General features: G+C 40.6%; 1 protein-coding gene across 16 annotated transcripts in view; it reads left to right on the forward strand.

Moving 5' to 3' along the window:
* Spag9 (sperm associated antigen 9) overlaps positions 1-24,023 on the forward strand; it is a 177,056-nt gene that overhangs the window by 128,438 nt on the left and 24,595 nt on the right. For 15 of the 16 annotated variants that reach the window (XM_045159326.1, XM_045159327.1, XM_045159330.1 and 12 more), the window contains 12 exons: positions 3,881-4,011; positions 8,449-8,505; positions 9,374-9,547; positions 12,211-12,340; positions 14,315-14,404; positions 14,784-14,951; positions 15,521-15,692; positions 18,099-18,317; positions 19,459-19,654; positions 21,222-21,347; positions 22,906-22,986; positions 23,662-23,729. In XM_045159326.1, the coding sequence (XP_045015261.1) occupies positions 3,881-4,011; positions 8,449-8,505; positions 9,374-9,547; positions 12,211-12,340; positions 14,315-14,404; positions 14,784-14,951; positions 15,521-15,692; positions 18,099-18,317; positions 19,459-19,654; positions 21,222-21,347; positions 22,906-22,986; positions 23,662-23,729 (1,612 nt within the window). The remainder of the gene's footprint in view (positions 1-3,880; positions 4,012-8,448; positions 8,506-9,373; positions 9,548-12,210; positions 12,341-14,314; positions 14,405-14,783; positions 14,952-15,520; positions 15,693-18,098; positions 18,318-19,458; positions 19,655-21,221; positions 21,348-22,905; positions 22,987-23,661; positions 23,730-24,023) is intronic. The other variant, XM_045159333.1, reaches the window with a different exon arrangement.

The following is a 24,023-nucleotide window of genomic DNA, read 5'->3' on the forward strand; positions in this document are numbered from 1 at the left end:
TGCTAGCCAGTTAACCCACATGTTGTCTACCAAAGAGTATATGCAAAAGTATGCATATGAGCTTCTTGCCAGTACTACTACAGTACTTTTATTAGCTAGATTATCATTTTTATGACAGATGTTTTCACATAAAATGTCAGATTTGAAGTGAATGCATATCTTGGACAGAAGGATCATTTGGTCTTCCTGTGGTCTCTGTTTTTACCATACTATGTAGCACACACACACATAACATATAAATCATAACATGTGAATCAAATTTTTACAAATCTTCCACCTAATTTAAGAACTACAACATTACCAAACTTTGAACTACCATGTGTTCTTCGCCTCCAGGAAAATCAGGATCCAGTATTTATCCCTTTTCTAACAAAATAATTTCATCAGGCTGGAAAAATGACCAAGTTCAACCTTCTAGAAACTGTGTAAAAAGATGGGTGTGGTGGCACATGCCTATAACCCCAGCACTGAGAAGGCAGAAACAAAAGGATTCTCAAGGTTTACTTATCACCTTATCTACTGAATTGGGGAACTCCAGGTTCAGTGAAAGTCAATGTCTCGAAATAATAAGTTGGAGCTGGATGTGGTGGTGCACACCTTTAATTCCAGGAGGCAGAAGTAGGAGGATTGCCATGAGTTTGAGGCCAACCTGAGACTACTTAGTGAATTTCATGTCAGCCGGGGCTAGAGTGATACCCTACCTTGGAAAACCAAAAATAAATAAATAAATACAAAAAAGAATAATAAGATGGAGAATGATTAAGGAAGAAACACAGCATCAACTTCTGGTCTCCATGTGCATGCATACATATGTGCATATGCACCTGCACACATATGAACGTGCATACACATACACACACAGGCATGCAAAAATTTCAACATTGTATGTCAGTCATTTCCAAGTAGAACATATTTAATTTGTATAGATAACAGCTAACTTTTGGGGGTGGTTTCTGTTGTTGTTTTGTTTTTTGGGTTTTTTTTGTTTTTTTGAGGTAGGGTCTCACTCTGGCCCAGGCTGACTTGGAATTAACTATGTAGTTTCAGGGTGGCCTTGAACTCATGGGCATTCCTCCTACCTCTGCCTCCCAAGTGCTGGGATTAAAGGAGTGCACCACCATGCCCGGCAATTTTTTGGTTTTGTTGCAAAATCTCTACTGTTTTTCATAATTCTTTTATAAGATTTTCAAATAATATATTTATGTTCAAAATTAATTTTCTTACCTCTGTATTTCCCTATAAAGTATGGTTTTCATTTTTTGTTATTTCATACTAGGTTTAGGGGCTGGTGATATGGCTCAGTGTAAAGCATTTGCTTAAGGCTCTGTATTCAAACCCTAGCTCCATTCAAACAAACAAACAAAGACTTGTTTTTCTTGATTGTTTGTATGTATGCATGCATGTATGTATGTATGTATTTGCAAGCAGAGAAAGAGGAAGAGAGAAAAATGAGCACAGGCATACCAGGACCTCTTGCCATTGCAAATGAGCTCCACATGCATGTGCCACTTTGTACACCCAGCTTTATGTAGATACTGGGGAATCAAACCCAGGCAGTCAGGCTTTGCAAGAAAGCACTCTGAACTGCGGAGCCACCTCTCCAGTGTGACAGTGATCTGTGTTGTTGTATAGTTCTGAACTTCATTAACAGCCCCACCCCCATTTTATGAATATTCTGTCATCATCTGTTTGCTTAAGAAATATTTAGGTGCTTTTCAGCTTTTTATCAGTACAAACAATGCTGCTGTTACAAACTTTATTGTAAGCCAGGCACAATAGTGATTTTTACAATGCTAGTACATGGGAAGCTGAGGCAGGAAGATGGCCAGTTTGGGCTGGCTATCCATAGCAAGGCTACTTAAAATAAACAGCAACAACAACAAAACCCAGAATATTAAAGTGCAAGTCTCCTGGTGTTGAAACTTGGAGTTTCTCAGATAATGACCTAGTAGTGAGATTGTTGTGTTACAGATTCAGGCCCTTGTTTTTTTGTAGTTGACTTTATTTTAAAGAAGAGGACAAATTTTGTTGCAGGAAGACAAAGGGGGAGAACTGCTGAGGGCTAAGCTCAGCTTCTTTTTTTCTTCTCATTATTTATTTGGTATTTATGTGTGTGCACATGAATGGGTGGGATATGGGGGTCTGAATTCAGATACTCAAGAGTTGCAGGGCAAGCACTTCATCCACTGAGCCATCCCTCAGCTTCCACCTCACTGTTCCAAGACTTTCAGTTTTGAACCAAAGTGTACATGCTCCTTTCAACAAAATAAAAGCCCTGTAATTAAACCCACCCTCTTCCGCAAAAGAGAGTTGAGAAGAAGCAGAATTTTCTCTAGGGATAATTCTGGCTCATTCAGTGGTCTCCCATCTTGTATTTCTGCTGGTACTTTTGTGTCTATTATAGTTTGGTTCCTTGGTAATTAAGTAATAGATTCACTCCTTATGTTGGCTTCTAGATATGTTCATGGATTGGTAGTGTGAGATAAATGTGCCTCTCTTTTTTTTAAAAAAAAAATTTATTTGAGGGAGAGAGAGAGAGTGACTGAGAAAGAGAATAGGCGCACTAGGGTCTCCATCCACTGCAAATGGAACTCCAGACACATGCACCTCCTGAACATCTGCCTTACATTAGCTCTGGGGAATCAAACCAGGGTCCTTTGGCTTTGCAGGCAAATACCTTAACTGCTAAGCCATTTCACCAGCCCCATATGCAACTCTTTTGTAACTAAATTGTAACTATTTATTATGACAATTATAGAACATCAAAGTTAGAGTAATATGCCAAGTAAAATTTATAAGAGCATATTAAATCTGTTTATGTAATAATTAACTTTTTGGTTGTTAAAAATACATATTACTTTTATAATTATTTTATATGTTCATATATCAGTGCTTACACACAAAATTGCCAACCTCTTTTTAGTCATAAGTAATATTTGAGATATCTATTGATTTTATAAGGCTATTTTGAAATTATCTCTGAGATTAGAAACAAAGAAGTGTTTAACAACATTTCAGGCCTCTTTCTTTTTCTTTTCTTTCTTTCTTTCTTTTTTTTTTTTTTTTTTTGAGGTAGGGTTCACTCTAGCTCAGGCTGACCTAGAATTCATTCTGTAGTCTCACGGTGGCCTCAAACTCACTGTGATCATCTCCTGCTACCTCTGCCCCCCAAGTGCTGGGATTAAAGGTGTGTGCCCCCACACCTGGCCCAGAAGTTTTTATTATTATTTATTTATTTGAGAGAGAAGGAATGGGCACCCCAGTGCTTCTAGTCACTGCAAATAAACTATAGACACATGCGCCACCTTGTGCATCTAGCTTCACGTGGGTACTGGGGAATCGAACCTGGGTCCTTTAGCTTTGCTGGCGGGTGCCTTAATCACTAAGCCATCTTCCCCAGCCTCTCAGGAAATTTTTTTAAAGTCTGAAATTAACACCAAACAAAAATATAAGGCTAGGGAGATTGCTCAGTGGTTATAAAGGTGCTTGTTTGCAAAGCATGCTGCCGGGTTCAGTTTCCATGCCACTCACATAGAGCTGGTAATTGTTTGCAGTGGCAAGAGCCCCTGGAGTAATCCTACCCTCACCACCAGCACCACCCAAATGAATAATTTTTAAATTTATTTATTGATTTATTTACTAGAGAGAAAGAGGCAAATACAGAGAATGGGCACACCAGTGCCTCAAGCCACTGCAGATGCACTCCAGACACATGTACCATTTTGTGCATCTTATGTGGGTACTAGGAATTCGAACCTGGGTCCTTAGGACTCATAAGTAAGTTCCTTAACTGCTAAGCCATTTCTTTAGCTCTCAAATAAATAATTTTAATAACATTTATAAGTTCCCAGAGTGATTTCTCATCTTCTTGTCATTATAGAGTGATATTCCCACAGCCCAGCGAAAGCGGTTTACTCGGGTGGAAATGGCCCGTGTTCTTATGGAGAGAAATCAATATAAAGAGAGGCTAATGGAGCTTCAAGAAGCTGTTCGATGGACAGAGATGATCCGGTTTGTATGAGAAGTGCTCTGGTGTTTTCCCATTATTAATATTTTTAAGTTAATTTTTAATTGATAGTTCCCATAATTGTAGACAATAATCCATGGTAATTCCTTCCTTCACCCCACTTACCCCTTTGAAACTCCACTCTCCATCATATCACCCTCCCCCTCAATCAGTCTTTCTTTTATTTTGATGTCATGAGTTTTTCCTCTTCTTATCATAGTCTTGTGTAGGTAGTGTCAGGCACTGTTAATACATGGATATCCAGGCCATTTTGAGTCTGGAGGAGCACGTTGTAAGGAGTCCTGCCTTTCCTTAGGCTCTTAAATTCTTTCCACCAACTCTTCCACAATGGACCCTGAGCCTTGGACGATGTGATAGAGCTATTTCAGTGCTGAGCACTCCTCTGTCACTTCTTAGCATCATGGTGCCTTCTGAGTCATCCCAAGGCTACTGCCATCTGAAAAAAGAGCTTCTCTAACCAGAAGTTAGAGTAACATTAATATATGGGTATGAACATTAAGAGAAATGTTTACTGGGAAGTTTGATAAGCATAATATATGTATTTAGCCAGATACCAGCAAATGTTTCACCTCTAGGGCTCATGACTACCCTTCTTGTAGGTTTTCAGTATCAGGGATGTGTTCCCTCCCTTAGAGTGGGTCTCCAGTCCAATTTAAGGGCAGTTGGTTTCTCCCATGACAGACATGCCACTATTGTACCCATTGGCTCATTTGGTCTGGCTGGCCAAATTTAAGGCAATATCCATTGGTGAGTATCTTCACTGGTGATTTTTCTCTCTCCCATTGAACTGCATGCAGCATAGTTTTTTTTTTCCAGCTTTCTGTCAGCTGATCTACATGGAGGAGGTTTTCAGGGTTTCTCAGCGACCTTGCACCTGCTATTATTTTGTAGATGTGTATGTTTCTTCTTTCCAAACTAAAGTCCTGCCTTGAGTGTTCACACTACTTAGTGTGTTTACTAGAAGAGGATTTCTCAATCAACACTTAGATTTAGTAACAGGATAGGATAAGAGAGACACCAAATAGTGTCTTTACAGCCAGTATGCAACTGTGGAAGAATGCTTCTGTGATCTGTAAAAGGTAACTATTGTAACTTTGGAATGGTAATCTTTCTTTGGAGGCCAGAGGGGACTTGAGGCAGGATCTCATCCAGGCTGACCTGAAACTCATTCTATAGGCTGGCCTCCAGCTGTCAGTGATACTCATACCTCAGCCTTCTAGATGCTGAGATTATAGGCTTGCATGACCATGCCCAGCTCTTGGATTTGATTTTTTTGAGGCAAAGTCTCACTCTAGCCTAGACTGACCTGGAATTCACTATGTAGTCCCAATCTGGCCTCAAACTCACAACGATCCTCCTACTTTGGCCCTTTGAGTGCCAGGATTAAAGACATGCAACATCGTGCCTGGCTTCTTTTTTGGTTGTTCGAGGTAGGGTCTCACTGTAGCTCAGGCTGACGACATATATATATAAAAAATATTGTCTCAGGGTGGCCTCGAACTCATGGCGATCCTCCTGAGTGCTGGGATTAAAGGCATTCGCCACCACGCCTGGCTTCATTTTTTTAAAATAACATAAAAATGGTTTTTACTGATCTGGGCATGGTGTCACACACCTTTAATTCCAGCACTTGGAAGGCAGAGGTGGGAGGATAACCATGAGTTCAAGGCCACCCTGAGACTACATAGTGAATTCCAGGTCAACCTGAGCTAGAGTAAGACCCTACCTCAAAAAACATAACTGAAAAAAAAAAAGGATATTATTTTTCCAGTCTCAGGAAAAAGTCAAAATTTCACGTGTAATACAGGAAAACAGCACATTTTCACTTAGTATCTTCCTGCAAAGTTTACTTGCTTGATTTCCCTTCTTTCTAGTCATACAAAATGTACCTTCCATGACGCATTGGATTGTTTGTATCATTGACATGTATTAATTGTACATTTGGAGGAGGTGCAGTGTGATAGCCAGTGTATGCATATAGTGCACCTTTTCCACCTTTTTACTCTTATCCACTTTGTCCACCTGCATTCAGGCTGACCTTTTTTTTTTTAACTTCTATAAATGGATCTTAAATCACACCTAATGCTGCCATCTAATGGCCATGCTCTTTTTTAAAAATGTTTTTATTTATTTAAAAGAGAATGAGGCAGATAGATATATAGAGAGAATGGGTGCACCAGGGCTTCCAGCTGCTGCAAATGAACACCAGATGCATGTGCCACCTTGGACATCTGGCTTATGTGGGTCCTAGGGAATTGAACCTGGGTCCTTTGGCTTTGCAGGCAAGTGCCTTAAACGCTAGGCCATCTCTCCAGCCCTAATGGGCATATTCTAAGTAATAGTATTCCTTCCTTTTATTTGGAAAATACTCAAAAAATTTGTAAACTATTTGCCTATTAATTTACCCATATTTTGGAGTTTGGACTGTCATATTAAATTTACATATTTAAGTTTAGAAGCATTCTCTAGCTTACAGGTTTTGTTTGTTTGTTTGTTTGGTTTGGTTTTGTGAGGTAGGGTCTTGCTGTAGCCCAGGCTGATACAGTCGGTGGTCTCAAGGTGGCCTTGAACTCACAGCAGCCCTTCTACCTCTGCTTCCTGGGTGCTGGGATTAAAGGTGTGCACCACCACACATGGCAAGTTTTCATATTTTATGATTGCATCATTCATAACAGTAAAACATTAGTATATGTAACAGTAAAGTAGGAAGTTATTTTGTGAGGTGAGCATATAAATGAGAGAACTTTTTGGTGAATTAAGGTGATTTTAAAAGGGACTTTTTTTCTTTTCTCTTTCTCTCTCACATTATCCAGGCTGGTCTAGAACTCTTAATCTTCTTGTCTCTACTTCCTGAGTACTAGGATTATGGTTGTGCAGGCACTCTACCGAGCTGTATCCTAAACTCAAGGTTTAAAAAAAAAAGCCGGGTGTGGTGGCCCACACCTCTAATCCCAGCACTCAGGAGGCAGAGGTAGGTGTATCTCTGTGAGTTCAAGGCCACCCTGAGACTGCATAGTGAGTTCCAGGTCAGCCTGGACTAGAGTGAGACCCTACTTCAAAATATCAAAAAAAAAAAAAAAAGTGTTTTGTTTTGTTTGCTGTTGTGTGTGTTGGTGGTCCCATACACTTGTCTGTGGTGACCAATGCAGAACAGGAAATGTCCTGCTCCATTGTTTTGTTTTTTTTTTAAATTATTTATTTATTTATTTGAGAGTGACAAGACACAGAGAAAGACCGATAGAGGGAAAGATAGAGAATGGGCGCGCCAGGGCTTCCAGCCACTGCAAACGAACTCCAGACACGTGCGCCCCCTTGTGCATCTGGCTAACGTGGGACCTGGGGAACCGAGCCTCGAACCGGGGTCCTTAGGCTTCACAGGCAAGCGCTTAACCGCTAAGCCATCTCTCCAGCCCTGCTCCATTGTTTTTCTTCCTGGTCTTGTTTTTCAATCCAGAGTGTGTTTTCACTGATTCCTGAGCTTGTGGGAGTCCCAATGATTCTAGGCCCTGTAGGCCTGGGTTACTGGCACATGAGGCCATACCCAGCTGTTTCATGTGGGATCTATAGATTTGAACTCAGGCAGCTCAGGAACTTGTAGGCCCTCATGCTTGTAGAAGCACTCTTAACCACTGAGTCATTGCTCCAGCCCTCAATAATTTTTTTTTCTTGTTTTGTTATTTATTTTTTGAGATAGGGTCTTGCTTTGTAATAGTCCAGGTTAATCTCAAACTTGTAATGTTTCTACGTTCCTTCTAAGATCTGGGATTACAGGTATGTACCATGGCACCCAGTTCAGCTTTTTCTTTTTTTAATATTGTTATCACAGGGGTGTATGCCTATAGTTCTGGACACCTGGAGGACTGAGGCAAGAGGATTATTTGAGACCAAGAGATCACAGCCAGTCTGAGCAATATAGCAGACCTAATTTCTGTATAAATAAATGTGTGTACACACATACACACACACACGCACACACACACACAGGTTTTTTTGAGGTAGGGTTTTGCTCTAGTCCAAGCTGACCTAGAATTCACTCTGTAGTCTCAGGGTGGCCTTGAACTCATGGTGAGCTTCTGCCTCTGCCTTCCCAAGCGCTGAGATTAGAGACGTGTGCCACCACACCCTGTTAAAATAATTTTTTAAACACAAGGAAATGGAAAAAATTAAATATTAATGTTGAAGCACGTTGGCTATCTGTCTGACACAGGTAGTAATCTAGCAGTCGACTGAGCTCTTTAAGGAGGGGTGTTGTTTTATTTATCTTAGCTGTAACAGACTGACTCATGAGAAGTCAAAGTAACTACTTGCTAATTTTAATTGTGGATTCTTCGTCTTTGTATCCCATGAGCTACCTACTCCTCTGTTCTTCAGAAAGAAGGCTGGAACACTATCTCATAATGCCCTTTTTCTTCTTAATGTAGTGCATCACGAGAAAATCCAGCTATGCAAGAAAAAAAAAGGTCAAGCATCTGGCAGTTGTAAGTATATAAAGGATATAGATAGCACTTTGAGAAGATTATAGTCACCTCTTTTTCCAGTTGGAAGCTAAACTGAAACTTGTCTTTTTGATATGTAGCATGCCAGCTGGGTAAGGCCGTTCTTGAGGACCAAAATAGGCCGTCGTAAGCTGCATCATGCTGGTTATGCGTTTGGTGGGATTCTCTGCCACATTAAATAGGAAAATGGGGAGTTATGCATACAGTTGATAGTCACATGAATTCCCATTAAAGTGGAGATGAGAAATTTAATGTTTATTTGAGTTGATCAGTGTGTTGAATTTTGTTTTGTCTGTGCCAGAAGTGCTGTGTATTTACTATATTTAAAACTTTACCCTTTTGGGATGAATCTGCTATTCAGTGGAAGCATAAAAATTTAAAACTGTGGACATGAAAGTAGTTAACTCATTTCAGCTTAATCAGAAAATAGAAAAGATATATTAACTTTGTAATGTGTGTTGTCTGTTTTTAGAACTGACATACTAAGCTTCTAGACACAGAACTATCACCTTGCTGCTTGACAACCATTTTTAGATTGCACCATGAAGGAACTAGCTAAGGATCCATTTTGTTTATTCAATAGAATCTGTCTGTACTGCAGAGCTTCTCTCTTTCATTGTGGATGTTGCTGTGAAAGAGCAGATGCTTGAATCTTAAACAATAGTTTCTCTTCCCCAAGTGTGTGAGTTTGGCTGTGAGTTACTGCTTAGGCTGCATTGTAGTACTATAGAAACTGTTTTTGCCAATTTCTAACAAGCACTTTGAAATTTTCTTGAGCATCAAAATTTATGGGAAATCATGAATTGATTTTCACAGTGCTTGTGATAGACACACTTTTTTTTTTTTTAAGTTTCAGCCGACTTTTCAGCTCTTCAAGTAATACAACAAAGAAACCTGAACCACCTGTTAATCTGAAGTACAATGCACCCACTTCTCATGTTACTCCTTCTGTTAAGAAAAGAAGCAGCACCTTATCTCAGCTCCCTGGGGATAAGTCCAAAGCTTTTGATTTCCTTAGCGAAGAGTAAGTATTTTCTAAACTAATGACTATGCCTACAGTAAGTTAATAGTTTAGAATTTTCTTGCACCTCATTAGATCCTGTACATGGATTCAGAAAAATCCATAAAGAAACTATTTCTGGCCATGTATGGTGACTCAGCCTGTAATCCCAGCACTTGAGAGGTTGAAATAGGAGGATTGCCATCAGTTCAAGGCCATTCTGGGCTACATAAAGAGTTCTAGGAAAGCCTTAGCTTAAGAGGAAATTATTCTAGAAGAAAGCAAAAAAAAAAAAAAAAAAAAAAAAAGTTCCAGAACCTGGCTACTTTTTAAATAAAGGGAGGATAATTGCAAGTTCAGGGCCACCCTGAGCTACCGAGTAAGACCCTGTCTCAGGATAGATGTATGTATGGATTGATGTATGTGGGTAGATAACTGATATATGGCCAATACTTTTTTGAAAAATGTTTTATTTATATATTTATTTATGAGAGAAAGAGGCAGATAGAAAATGGGCTCACTATGGCCTCTAGCCATTGCAAATGAACTCCAGACACATGTGCCACCTTGTGCATCTGGCTGACATGAATACTAGGTAATTGAACCTGGGTTCTTAGACTTTGCAGGCAAGCACCTTACCTGGTAAGACATCTTTCCAGCCCTAATACTTCTTTTTAAAAAAAAAAATTATTTATTTATTTATTTGGGAGCAACAGACAGAGAAAGAAGTAGAGAAAGAGAGAGAATGGGCACACCAAGTCCTCTAACTACTGCAAATGACCTCCAGATGCCTTGCCAACTTGTGCATCTGGATTACATGGGTGCTGGGGAATTGAGCCTTGAACTGGGGTCTTAGGCTTTACAGGTAAGCGCTTAACCACTAAGTTGTCTCTCTAGCTCCCTTTATTAAAAATTTTTTTTGAATATTTATTATTAAAAATGCTCTTCATAGTTTTCATAGGGAGAATCACTTTCATAAAATGTCTAAATTGGGGCTGAAGAGATAGCTTAGCAGTTAAGGTGCTTGATGGCAAAACCAAAGGATCCAGGTTTGATTCCCAGTACCTACATAAAGTCATATGCACAAGGTGGCACATACGTGCCTCTGGAGTTCATTTACAGAGGCTAGAGGCCCTGAAGCACCCATACTCTATCTGCCTCTCTATATATGTCTCAAATAAATAAATAAATAAAGTGTCTGATTTTTTTTTGGTATAATACCAATAAATATCATTAGAAATGCTAAAAGTTTATTTATTTTTTTTTTAAAAAAATTTTTAAATATTTTTTGTTCATTTATTTATTTGAGAGTGACAGACACAGAGAGAAAGACAGATAGAGGGAGAGAGAGAAAATGGGCGAGCCAGGGCTTCCAGCCACTGCAAACGAACTCCAGACGCTTGCGCCCCCTTGTGCATCTGGCTAACGTGGGACCTGGGGAACCAAGCCTCAAACCGGGGTCCTTAGGCTTCACAGGCAAGCGCTTAACCACTAAGCCATCTCTCCAGCCCTAAAAGTTTATTTAATTAAGCTCTTAATGTTTGAACATTTCCTTTGGTATCAAAAGGACTTGTTTATTTTTCCCTCTGCCTCTGCTCCTTATTCAGTCCATACATTTGGACAGGCTACTCTCTCAGAGCTAATTTTTTTCTGTCTGAAAAATGACTAGAACCTATCTCAAGTGTGAGAACAACATTTTACAGTATCTATAACATGTCTGACATATAAGTAGATTTGTGAACTATGACCCACACAGCAAGTTACCACACAAAAGTTAGCCACAAGACTCTATCTTCAGAATCATTTTCGTAGTTTACGCCATAGCTCTCAATAAGTGAGTAAAATCTAAAATTTCAAATTATATCTTCTTCCTAAGCAGACATTCATTTATTGACCTTTTAGTCATGTCTAGCATAGTCTAAATAGCATTAAACTTTTTTTCAGTGCTCGTTGAATCAATAAAGAAAGGGAGAGCCAAAATTATTTTAGAATTTCTCCCTTTCATATAACATATGAAACCTCATGCAATTTGATGGCTAATAATTCAGTTTAAATCAAGCTGCTTATTAACCTGGTGGGAGCCTCATTGCACAAACATGAAAAAGCCAGCTTTAGGGCTGGAGATATGGCTTAGCGGTTAAGCGCTTGCCTGTGAAGCCTAAGGACCCCAGTTCGAGGCTTGGTTCCCCAGGTCCCACGTTAGCCAGATGCACAAGGGGGCGCACGCGTCTGGAGTTCGTTTGCAGAGGCTGGAGGCCCTGGCGCGCCCATTCTGTCTCTCCCTCTACCTGTCTTTCTCTCTGTGTCTGTCGCTCTCAAATAAATAAATAAATAATTTAAAAAAAAAGCCAGCTTTAGCATAACATGCATGAGTGTGTTTGTGTGTGTGTGTGTTTGTGTACATGTGTGTTTTAGAAAGTGTGTCATGTAGCCCAGGCTGGCCTTGTACTGACTAGTTGAGGATGATCTTGAATTTCTGATCCTTCTGCCTTCACATCACAAGTGCTGGGGTTACAGATATACACTGTGGCTCTGACATAAAAATTTCTAAAGAGCAGTTGTAGTCCGAGTTAAACAAATTTAAAATAAGGCAATTTTAATTGTTGTTTCTTCATTACTTGAGCAAGAGCTGGGAAATACAGCTTTTGTTACACTAAATGAAGAAGCAAATGTCATTTTCCTTTTAGAACCGAGGCTACTTTAGCCTCACGCAGAGAACAGAAGAGAGAGCAGTATCGGCAAGTGAAGGCACATGTGCAGAAGGAAGACGGTAGAGTGCAAGCTTTCGGCTGGAGTCTGCCACAGAAGTACAAACAGGTAACTTGGGATGTTGATAAGAGCGTCTAGCAGGAAATCCAGGCTCAGAGGAGTGCACTTGGATATGAAAGGTTTGAAATACTTATTCTTCATTGCTTATTTCAAGTTGCATGAACTTGGCACACACAGGGAAGCATGGATGGTAGTAGTTTTGCACGCTGTCTTCTGTGTGTGCAGATGTTTGCACTCATGCAGACACCAGAGGAAGATAACAGGTTGTGGTGGGAGACTTTTCCCTTGGGGAGACACACATATTTTCACCTCAGGTGGCAGAGCAAAATACAAGTACAATAATACCAGTTCACTGAAGCAGTGAGTTTATTGGGGTTACTTACAAAGCAAGGAGAAGGGGTTATTTATAGGAATGTGGAACTCCCAGAGCCACTACTTTGATGGGGCTTCCTGTGTCAAAATTGTTCCTCCCTCAGCTGCAGGGTGAGGGCTTATTTACAGAGCATGGAGATGCCAGAACAGCTGCACCACAGAGAAGTTTCATCCCATCCTGAATAATGACTTTCCTGTGGCCGCTTCAAGGAACTCCTTGTCCCTGTCTAGAAATATGGAGACCACAGAGCAGCACTTTGGTGGGGCCCTGTTGTCAACATTACCCCTCCAGATGCTCCTCCCTCAGCCTCAGGGTGAGGTCTGACGTACAGTGCACAAGACCCCAAAGCAGCACTTCAGTGGGGCTCAGTATGTCAGGATTGAGTCCTCCCCCCAGCCTCAAGGTGAGGGCTGACTTACAGATCATGAATATTCCAAATATACCACCTCGATAGAGCTCATGTTCCTTGATCTTTTACCTGCTTTATTCTAACTCCTCCTGAGCCCACGAGATCTTGTGTGTCAGTGCGTACAGCTGGCACAGGCACACTTGAAATCTCAGGTGAGGGTCCAGTGACCCTCCCCACTTCTTCACTTGTGAGTTGTCCCAGCTGTTTTTGACAAAAGCTGGCTCCAGTTTACTGCTTTCAATGCAGAGGAATTTTGTGGTACAGCACAGGTGTCCTCTGTCACTCCTCCTCTGTTCCTGGAGACTGGTCTCTCACTGAACCTGGAGCTCAGTGCACTAAACCCGGAGCTTACTGTTCATTCATCCAGACTGACCAGCAAACCTCAGCTCCTCTTGCTCTCCATCTTCCAACCCAACCCTGAGCACTGCTGATACAGGTGTGCACAGCCACACCTGGCTTGTTTGTTTGTTTGTTTTGTTTTGATTTTTGAGGTAAGGTCATGCTCTAGCCCAGGCTGACCTGGAATTCACTGTGTCTCCTCAGAGTGGCCTTGAACTCATGGTGATCCTCCTACCTTTGCTTCCCGTATGCTGGGATTAAGGTGTGTGCCACATGCCGAGCTCACACCTGGCTTTTATCATTGGTGCCAGGAATGGAATTTGGTTCTTCATGCTTGTGCAGCAAGCACTCTTACCCGCTAACCCATCTCCCCAACCCCTATTGGCTGTTTTCTGGAACCTTAGAATGTAAGTGAAATACTCCCGTCTATACCCCTGAAAGACCTAGAATATTCATGTACAAACATGCTGTTGTATGTGTACATATGTGAGTATATGTGAGGTATTGCCTCCTCATAAGCTCCATTTACTCATTTATTTTCTCCAATTGCTACTTGATTTTCTGCTTATTTTTCAAGTAAGAACAATAGCATCAAGCTGAACTTGACTTCAAGAGCAAATATGTAACAGTCACCCTTGCCCATGTCTTAGTGGTTCTGTAAGAAATTTGTTTGTCTGTTTGTTTATTATTGCAAGCAGAGAGAGAAAAAGAATAGGTATGCCAGGGCTTCATGCTATTGCACACTAACTCCAGACACAGGCACTACTTGGTATATCTAGCTTTCTGTGACTTGAACCCTGGGCCATCTGGCTTTGCATACAAGCACCTTTAACCACTGAGCAATCTCTCTAGAAGTTTATTTTTGATGAGGTTTATTAATATATGCCCCCTCCATTGCTAGGCAACCAATGGTCAAGGTGAAAATAAGATGAAAAATTTACCTGTGCCTGTCTATCTGAGACCTCTGGATGAGAAAGATATATCCATGAAGGTAAGCTTATTGTGACAGTAAAGGAGATATTCCCAAAACTCTAGTAGTTGTGTTTTCTAAAATCAAAAGTGTTTGAGCACTGTTTTTATAATGAGTTGATTGGTTATTTTATAGTTTTATAATTAGCTGGTTTATTTGCTAAGACAAGGTCTCGACCTAAGCTGGCCTAGGTCTTGATCATTTTTCTTGCCTCAATCTCTGAGTGCTGAGATTATAGGCACACATCACCATGCCCAGTGTATACCTTAAGTATCTATTAAATACATATGCTTACCACCATTAGTTATTTAAAAAAAAAAAAGAGAGAGAAAACTTCTAAATATTCTTATAAAATAAAATGACATCATATTACTTTCTACCCCTCTTCCTGCCTGAAAAGCTGTGGTGTGCTGTTGGAGTCAATTTATCTGGTGGCAAGACCAGAGATGGTGGTTCCGTTGTTGGAGCAAGTGTATTTTATAAGGACGTTGCTGGTTTGGATACCGAAGGCAGTAAACAACGCAGTGCATCGCAGAGTAGTTTAGATAAGTTGGATCAGGAACTTAAGGTAAGTGTGTGTACTAACAGGACCTGTGCTCTGGTTCATGAGCACACTAGTTCAGCTTCAGTACACAATTTACTTCAAGGTCCAACTTCTGTGTACTTCCTTATACTCTTGAAAGCCAGTTTTAATGAGGTGTTACTTACATTTGAAATGACATTTCAGTCTTGCCAAATGTATATGCCCATGTAACCACCACCACTAAGAACGTAGAGACTGTTATTATCATAATTTTGCTTTAATTTTGCTCCTAATTTTTAGTCTAGTAATAGTAATAGTGACTAAAGACTGTAGTAGTTGTTGTTTTCCCCAAGGTAGGGTCTCACTCTAGCCCAGGCTGACCTGGAATTCATGATGTAGTCTCAGTCTGGCCTCAAACTCACAGCGATCCTCCTACCTCTGCCTCCTCAGTGCTGGGATTAAAGGTGTGCACCACAACATCTGCCTGTGAATATAGTTGTACCCTTCCAAATAATCTGGAAATAATTTAAATAATGTTGTCCTTTAGTATAATAGCACATTCTCATGAATATTTACACACATATGATTTTCCATTGTTTTCTTTGCCTACTCAGGAACAGCAGAAGGAGTTGAAAAATCAAGAAGAACTGTCCAGTCAAGTGTGGATCTGTACCAGCACACATTCAGCCACAAGAGTTATCATCATTGATGCTGTTCAGCCAGGCAACATCCTAGACAGTTTTACTGTGTGCAACGCTCATGTGCTGTGTATTGCTAGCGTCCCAGGTAAGAGTGACTGTTCTTCCCTCTTTTTTACCTCCTCCTAGGCAGAAGCAGATTTGTCTGCTAGAAATGCATCTATGTACTTGCTTTCATAGATACAACTTATACTCTAGTTGAAGAAGATAAAAAATGAATTTTAAGCCATTGAGTAAATAAGATTTTTGTTTTTGTTTCTGTTTGTTTTTTTTTTTTTTTTTTGAGGTAGGGTCTCACTCTAGCTCAGGCTGACCTGGAATTCACTATGGAGTCTCAGGCTGGCCTTGAACTCTCTGTGATCCTCCTACCTCTGCCTACCAGCCTTGTTTGTTGTTGTTGTTTGTTTTTGAGGTAATGTCTTGCTCTAGTCCGGCTGACCTGGAATTCACTATCTGTGTAGTCTGAGGGTGGCCTCAAACTTATAGAGATCCTCCTCCTTGGCCTCCCGAGTGCTGGGACTGAAGGTGTGCACCACCATGCATGCCTGGCTAATGCACCACTGTTTGCATCTAGCATTACTGAGGAATTGACCCAGGTCTTCAGGCTTTGCAAGCAAATGCCTTTAACCACTAAAGTAACTCCCTAGACCCCTTCTGTTTGTTTTTTAAATCATTTTATTTATTTATTTATTTATTTATTAGATACAGAGGGACAGAGGGGGGGAGAGAGAGAGACAGAGAGAGAATGGGCACACCAGGGCCTCTAGCCACTGCAAACAAACTGTAGATGCATGTGCCACAATGTGTATCTGGCTAACGTGGGACCTGGAGAATTGAACCTGGGTCCTTGGGCTTCACAGGTGAGTGCCTTAACCACTAAGCCATCTCTGCAACCTACCCTCTCTGGTTTTTAAGTTATTGTTGCCTTGCCATGTGTGATAGTGATAATCCCAACACTTGAAAGGTAAAAGGCAGGAAGATTAGGAGTTGAAGGCCAACATGGGCCATGTGAGACCCTATCTCAAAAATTCACTCCCTCTCCCTAAAAAATAATGATGACCTAAAGTTAATCCAGGTTTTATCTGTGGGTGTGTGTGAGCGAGAGAGAGTATGTGTGAGGGCCCATGTGTGCCATTGGACACGCTAAGGTGCTGTTCTTAACACACTATTCATTATGCCTTTAAACTCTTTATTGACAGCTTGCATAAATACTGACATAAACCATGATAATTCCCATCCCCACCTCCATTCTCCCCTTCTCAAATCCACCCTCCATTGAATCCCTTCTTTCCAATTAGTCTCTCTTCTATAGTGATGTCATCATTTTTTCCTCTTATTATGAAGGTCTTGTGTAAGTAGTGTCAGGCACTGTGATGTCATGCATGCCTTTAATCCCAGCACTCAGGAGGCAGAGGTAAGAGGATCACTGGAGTTCAAAGCCAGTCTGGGACTACATAGTGAATTCCAGATCAGCCTGGACTAGAGTGAGACCCAACCATGAAAAAGGGAGGGGGGATAAAATTATCCATTGTTGTTTTAAACAAGGTCTCTCACTGGCCTAGAACTCTCCTAATTAGGTTAGACTGGTTGGTCATTAAGCTCTAGGGATTCTCCTGTCTCTACCTCCACATCACTGGGATTACAAGCATGAGCCACCATGCCTGGCTTTATTTTTAATGTGGGGATCAAATGCATTTAGTTACTCACTTACCTGATCGCAAGGCAGATACTTTACCAATTAGCTATATATGTAGCACCTAGTTTTATCTTGTGGAAAAAAGCAGGGGCAGGGAGTAGCTGGGGAGATGGCTCAATGGTTAAACATACTTGCCTGCAAAACCTGCTGGTCAGTCCAAATTCAGTTCCCTAGTACACACATAAAGCCAGATGTACAAAGTGGCATATGCATCTGGAGTTTGTTTATAGTGTCAGGAGGCCCTGGTGTGCCCATCCTCCATCTATGTAGCTACCTATCTAGGTTACCCACCTACCTATCTCTCTCTCTCAAATGAATAGAAAAGAAAAAAAAAAGGGTATTCCCCTGACATTTTTATACTTTCCATCTGTCTGTGAACTCATAAAAATATTATTTTACTTTTTAAAAATATTCTATTTATTTATTTGCAAAGAGAGAAAAAGAACATGAGAATGGGTGTGCCAGGGCCTCTGACCACTGCAAACAGACTCCAGATACATGCACCACTTTGTGTATCTGGCTTTATGTGGTACTAGGGAATGGAATCTGGATCACTAGGCATTGCAGGAAATGCTTAATCACTAAGCCATCTTCCCACCCTTTGTTTTACTTTTTATAAGATACTTTCTCATTTTGTCGTGATCGCTTTACATATATGTAATGCTGCCATCATGGCAGTATATTCAAGTTAGCTATATCTTTCACCTGCATGCACTCATTTCAAACCTAGCTTTAGTGGGAAAAGTTGCTATTTGTAGGAGTTTACTTAAGTATTCAAATAAAGTTTCTCTTTTCCAGGAGCCCGGGAAACAGACTACCCTGCAGGAGAAGAGCTTTCAGAATCTGGTCAGGTTGACAAAGCGTCCTTGTGTGGAAGCATGACAAGCAACAGTTCAGCAGAGACAGACAGCTTGTTGGGAGGAATCACTGTGGTTGGTTGTTCTACAGAAGGTGTGACAGGAACTGCCACTTCCCCTAGTACCAATGGTGCTTCTCCGGTTGTAGAGAAAACCCCAGGTATTTGTCCTAAGTCCGCATGTACTTGTCAGTCTTAGGTAGTAGAGGGCATGCATATGCCATGGCATGTATATGGAGGTCAGAGGATAACACTGGGTGTTGGTACCAGCCTTCCTCCTCCTCTTGTTTGTCACTGCAAATGCTAGGCTAGCTGGCCCGAGAACTTTAAGCATTCTCTTTTGTCCTGCTCCCATTGTGAAGTAGGCATGCTAGTGTTACAGATGTGTGCATTAATGCATCTGCCTTTATGTGGGTTCTGGACATCTAAACTAGTTATCAGGCTTGTGCAGCAATCATTTTTAGCCATTGAGCTATCACCAAGACAGAAGTTGTCAAATCTATTTTTTTTTGGAGACAGGGTCTCATGTTGCTTATGCTGGCCTCAAACTTACTATGTAGCTGAGGATGACCTTGAACTTCTAATCCTCCTGTCTCTACCTCTGAAGTTCTGGGATCACAGGTGTGTGCCACCGCATTTGGTTTTCTGGACTTGTCAGTCTTGAAATAGCAAGGATGAAAGAACTGGAAAAAAGATATACATGTGTATTATTCAGGGTTCTCTAGAGGGTCAGAACTGCTAGAATGAATTATATTAAAAAGGGAATTTGTTGATTAGCTTACAGTAGTGTAATAGCAGTTTCAGGCCCAAGAATCAAGGAGCCCAGTAGCTAGCTGCTCAGTCCACAAGGCTAGATGCCTCAGAAGTCCCGATCCAGCACTGAAGGCATGGAGGCTTCCTGAGGAGCCGTTGATTTTCAGTCCATGCAAGTCTCCAATTGACACTGGTCTTCAATCCATGCTGGAATGCAGCAAGCAGCTCCAGCAGCCAAGTGGAAGGAAGGGGCCCTTTTCACCCAGAGCTTCCTTATATGAAGTCCCCCTCTGAGAGGGGCTGCCTGCTCTGACTTCCTCCTTCAGCTAATCCTTCCTGGAAGCAACCTCAGAGACCCACTGAAAGGGATTTCTGTGGATTACTAAACAGATCAAGTTGATAACACCTTAACCATTACAACATGCAAGCAAGAGTTCTCCATTTCCTAGTACACTATGAAGAAGGATCAGTGAAGTCCCATCATTTATGTAAGGAAAATATTAGAAAAAAGCTCAAATTCAGCATAGAGTGTTTTTATGTATTTTGTAGACATGGAAGCAGAAAATAGTGAGGTTGATGAAAATGTTCCAACAGCAGAAGAAGCTACAGAAGCCACAGAAGGCAATGCAGAGTCCACTGAAGACGCTGTGGACACCACACAGACTGGTGTGTACACAGAGCATGTGTTTACAGATCCGCTGGGAGTTCAAGTCCCAGAAGACCTCTCTCCAGTGTTTCAGTCAAGGTATGTGTACATCATCCTAAGTTAGTAACTTGGGAGACTAGCAGTATATACCAAAATAACATGAGCAGGCCAGAGTAGTCCAACTAGTTGGCATCCTCATAGTGGACCAGGAACTGCTTTCTGCCCTTCTGTTACCTTCTCTTCTCTTCTCTCTGCAGACATTTCTTCTAATTAAAAATAAACAAAATCTTGACCACAGAGTACTGATCCAAATTTTCCTGGTCATTATCACTCTTTTTTTTTTTTTTTTTTTTTTTTGTTTTTGTTTTTGTTTTTTCGAGGCAGGGTCTCACTCTGGCTCAGGCTGACCTGGAATTCACTATGTAGTCTCAGGGTGGCCTCGAACTCACGGCTATCCTCCTACCTCTGCCTCCTGAGTGCTGGGATTAAAGGTGTGCGCCACCACGCCCGGCTCTTTTTTTTTTTTTTTTAAAGTGTAGTACTCTACCTTCTCTTCAATTAGTAACTCTTGGCCATTTTCACCCTGCTTACTCTTCCAGTTATCATCCAAACTGGGCATTGTTTAAATTTGTCACTATTTGATTTTCCTAAATGAACTTCACTGACTTTTCAAATTTAGTTTTCATGCAAACATTTTTGTTGTTTTAGACTTCTCCTTTAAAGGGCTATAAATTCCTTTCCTTTTCTTTTTTTCCTTTGGAGGTAGGGTCTCACTTTAGCTCAGGCTGACCCGGAATTCACTGTGTAGTCTCAGGGTTGCCTTGAACTCACGGCGATTCTCCTATCTCTGCCTCCCAAGTGCTGGTGTTAAAGGTATATGTCACCATGCCCAGCTTCCTTTACTTTCTTTCTTGCCTTCTCCAGATCCCCTTAGACAATAGTCTCTCTAAACGATCCTTCTTAAAATCTTAGTATATAGAGCAACTAAGAATCTGTTAACATTTATCATTAATTTAAGAATTAAGTCATATTTTTAATTTGGTAGCTCATATATATCTTTTTTTACTAAATGTGATCTAACAACCCAAAAGAAAGGTTTTGTGATAGAATATAGGCACACTACAACTTATTTTAGAAAGTTCTGTTTACATCAGTCTCCTCTCTCCTCTGCCCCTCCTTCACAGTGTGTGCAAGCATACATGTGTGTCTTTTAAAAGCCATCTCTCCCTTCTCCTTCCCAACCCTCCACAGAAGAAACTATTATAAACTACAAAACAATAACTAAATGAATAAACTAATAACAAAGAGACATAAATATTTTCCTTCCCTCCTTCCCTTCCTTTTCTCTGTCTCTCCTTTCCTCTTGTTGGTTTGGTTTTAACTTTTCTTTTTTGAGAGTCATAATTTATATATTAAGTGCTAAATATCATTATGTCTTATTCCCCTGTCTGTACCTTGGCTAGTATTTCTGGTACAATTGTTGAAATATTTACCTAGGCATTTAGCATTGGCTTTTCTAGAATTTTAGTTGTTTGATATTGTGTGTGTGTGTGTGTGTGTGTGTGTGTGTGTGTGTGTGTTTGTAAACTTCATTGTAGAAATGTTCTGTCCCTGACAATTAAAGCTGAGCATACTAAACTTTATTTTTCTTGTGTCATTTTCCTAGTAATGACTCTGATATGTATAAAGATCAGATACCAGTATTGCCAAATGAACAAGACCTGGTGAGAGAAGAAGCCCAGAAAATGAGTAGTCTCTTACCAACCATGTGGCTTGGAGCTCAAAATGGCTGGTAAGTGCCACCATTTCTAATATAACAATATCCTTAGCCCTCTACTTTTGCATTTGAAAGCAAAAAATGAGTTGTACATTGTGGCACAGGCCTGTAATCCCATCATTTGTCAGGCTGAGACAGGAAGATTTCAAGTTCAAAGTCAGCCTGAGCCACATAGCATTCCAGGCTAGCCTCAGCTATGTAGTGAGACTTGTCTCAAAAAAAAAAAAAAAAAAAAAAAAAACCCTGTAAATTAATTAACCAAATGATAATGAAAATGCAGTGAGAAAAAATACAAATAAACCCCACAATGCATGACCTACATTCCCCAACGAAGAAGGTCCCTTTGGAGGGTAACGATGGGACCAACATGGCTGTATACATGCTGTGTACATAACTAATAAAAAAAATACAAATAGGGCTGGAGAGATGGCTTAGCGGCTAAGCGCTTGCCTGTGAAGCCTAAGGACCCTGGTTCGAGGCTCGGTTCCCCAGGTCCCACGTTAGCCAGATGCACAAGGGGGTGCACGTGTCTGGAGTTCATTTGCAGAGGCTGGAAGCCCTGGCGCACCCATTCTCTCTCTCTCCCTCTATCTGTCTTTCTCTTTGTGCCTGTCGCTCTCAAATAAATAAATAAATAATAAAAAAAATACAAATAAAAGATGAATGTGGATTAAGAGGCTAGAGATATGGTTCAAGTGGTTTAAGATGCAGGCTTGCAAAGTCTGATGGCTCATGTATGATTTCCCAGTACCCAGTACCTACATAAAGCCAAATGCACGAAGTGGTGTTTGTAGCATCTGGAGTTCGTTAGCAGTATAGCCAGAGGCTCTGGCACACCTATTCCTCCACTCCCACTCTCTACTTGCAGATACATAAAAATATTTTTAATGTGAATTCTAAAAATTTTACATGCACATAAAATTTGAAGTTGAATTTGATGTTCTAACTACCTTATAAACTAAACTTATGTTGATTCTAAATGGCAAGATCTATTTTCTTTGTCACAGGATGTTCTCTTTATATAATATTCTTAGAAGAAAATAAGATTTTTTTTAAATTATTTATTTATTTATTTGAGAGCGACAGACACAGAGAGAAAGACAGATAGAGAGAGAATGGGCTTCCAGCCTCTGCAAACGAACTCCAGACGCGTGCGCCCCCTTGTGCATCTGGCTAACATGGTACCTGGGGAACTGAGCCTCGAACCAGGGTCCTTAGGCTTCACAGGCAAGCGCTTAACCGCTAAGCCATCTCTCCAGCCCAAAAATAAGATTTTTAAATCTGTGCAAGGTGTGGTAGAACTTAGTTGACTGATGAACTAATACAACAGTATAAACACTAGTCCTACCTTTTCGTCCCCAAATAGGCCATTTGTTTAAATAGTCTATTTCCTCTGTCTTAGGCATACCTTGACTCTTGGTTTTTGTTTTCTGACTATCATACAAAGCATCGGCCCTTATTCTAAAATGCTGCATATATTACTCTTCTTTCTTCTGGAAAGAGTGTGGTTCTTGTTAGATAGAAGAGTGGTTCCATGCTGTCGGTGCCTCACTCACCCTGACTCTTCCTGCAGTTTGTATGTCCACTCGTCTGTGGCCCAGTGGAGGAAGTGTCTCCATTCCATTAAGCTCAAAGACTCCATTCTCAGTATTGTGTAAGTTTTACTTTAAAATTCTTTTCCTTTTAAAAGTTTTAGTTAGTTTTGGTATCAAGTAGCTTTTAAGACTATAAAGCTAATAATTTATCTCATGACTAAATCAATATACAAGTTTGATTTGTTTGCTCAGTTGTTTTGACCATTATAAAACTAGGGAAGTTGAATGAGAATGAAATTAATGGAAAGTAAAGCAGCAAACTTTCAGTAAAAGAGAAAATTGCTAGATTGATTCTTCCCTTTAGTAGTCCAGAAAGAAAATGACTACTTACTAATTTATACTTATTTCAAGCTGTTCTTTATAGTTTGGGAATTAGCTGATTAGGCCATTTCTTTGCTAGTCCTTTTCCATGTGTTGACTGTCAGAGTTCCAACAGTTTGTCTAAAAGTCCACAGAGTTGACTCTCACTTCAACTCAAAGCGTGTTTCTCTGGTTTGTGGAGTTATGTGAACTCTTGACAGTGAGAAGAGCTTGAGCCAGACAACAAAACAATTGTAATACCATACATGCTGTTTTTCCAACAAGACATTCTCAGGACAACAGCATGTTCATTTGAGGGCTATGTCAGCTCCTCATCACAAATTACCTTAGAGGTGCCATGCATTGGTATGATAGCATGTGGACCATTTGGTGCTCCTGAGTAGAGATTTTGAACTCCTTTTTCCTGTTTGCAGACATGTGAAAGGAATTGTGTTAGTGGCCCTGGCTGATGGCACCCTTGCAATCTTCCACAGAGGAGTTGGTGAGTGGTTAGGAGTATACAACTCACATACTAATCTGTTGCTTTGCAAAGCATTTTCGGGCAGATTGATATTTTTTTTTTTTTTAAATTTTTAATTTCTTTATTTGAGAGCGTCAGACACAGAGAGAAAGACAGATAGAGGGAGAGAGAGAGAATGGGCGTGCCAGGGCTTCCAGCCTCTGCAAATGAACTCCAGACGCGTGCACCCCCTTGTGCATCTGGCTAACATGGGACCTGGGGAACCGAGCCTCGAACCGGGGTCCTTAGGCTTCACAGGCAAGCGCTTAACCGCTA

Source organism: Jaculus jaculus, chromosome 9 (genome assembly GCF_020740685.1).
Source record: "Jaculus jaculus isolate mJacJac1 chromosome 9, mJacJac1.mat.Y.cur, whole genome shotgun sequence".
Classification (NCBI taxonomy): Eukaryota; Metazoa; Chordata; class Mammalia; order Rodentia; family Dipodidae; genus Jaculus; species Jaculus jaculus.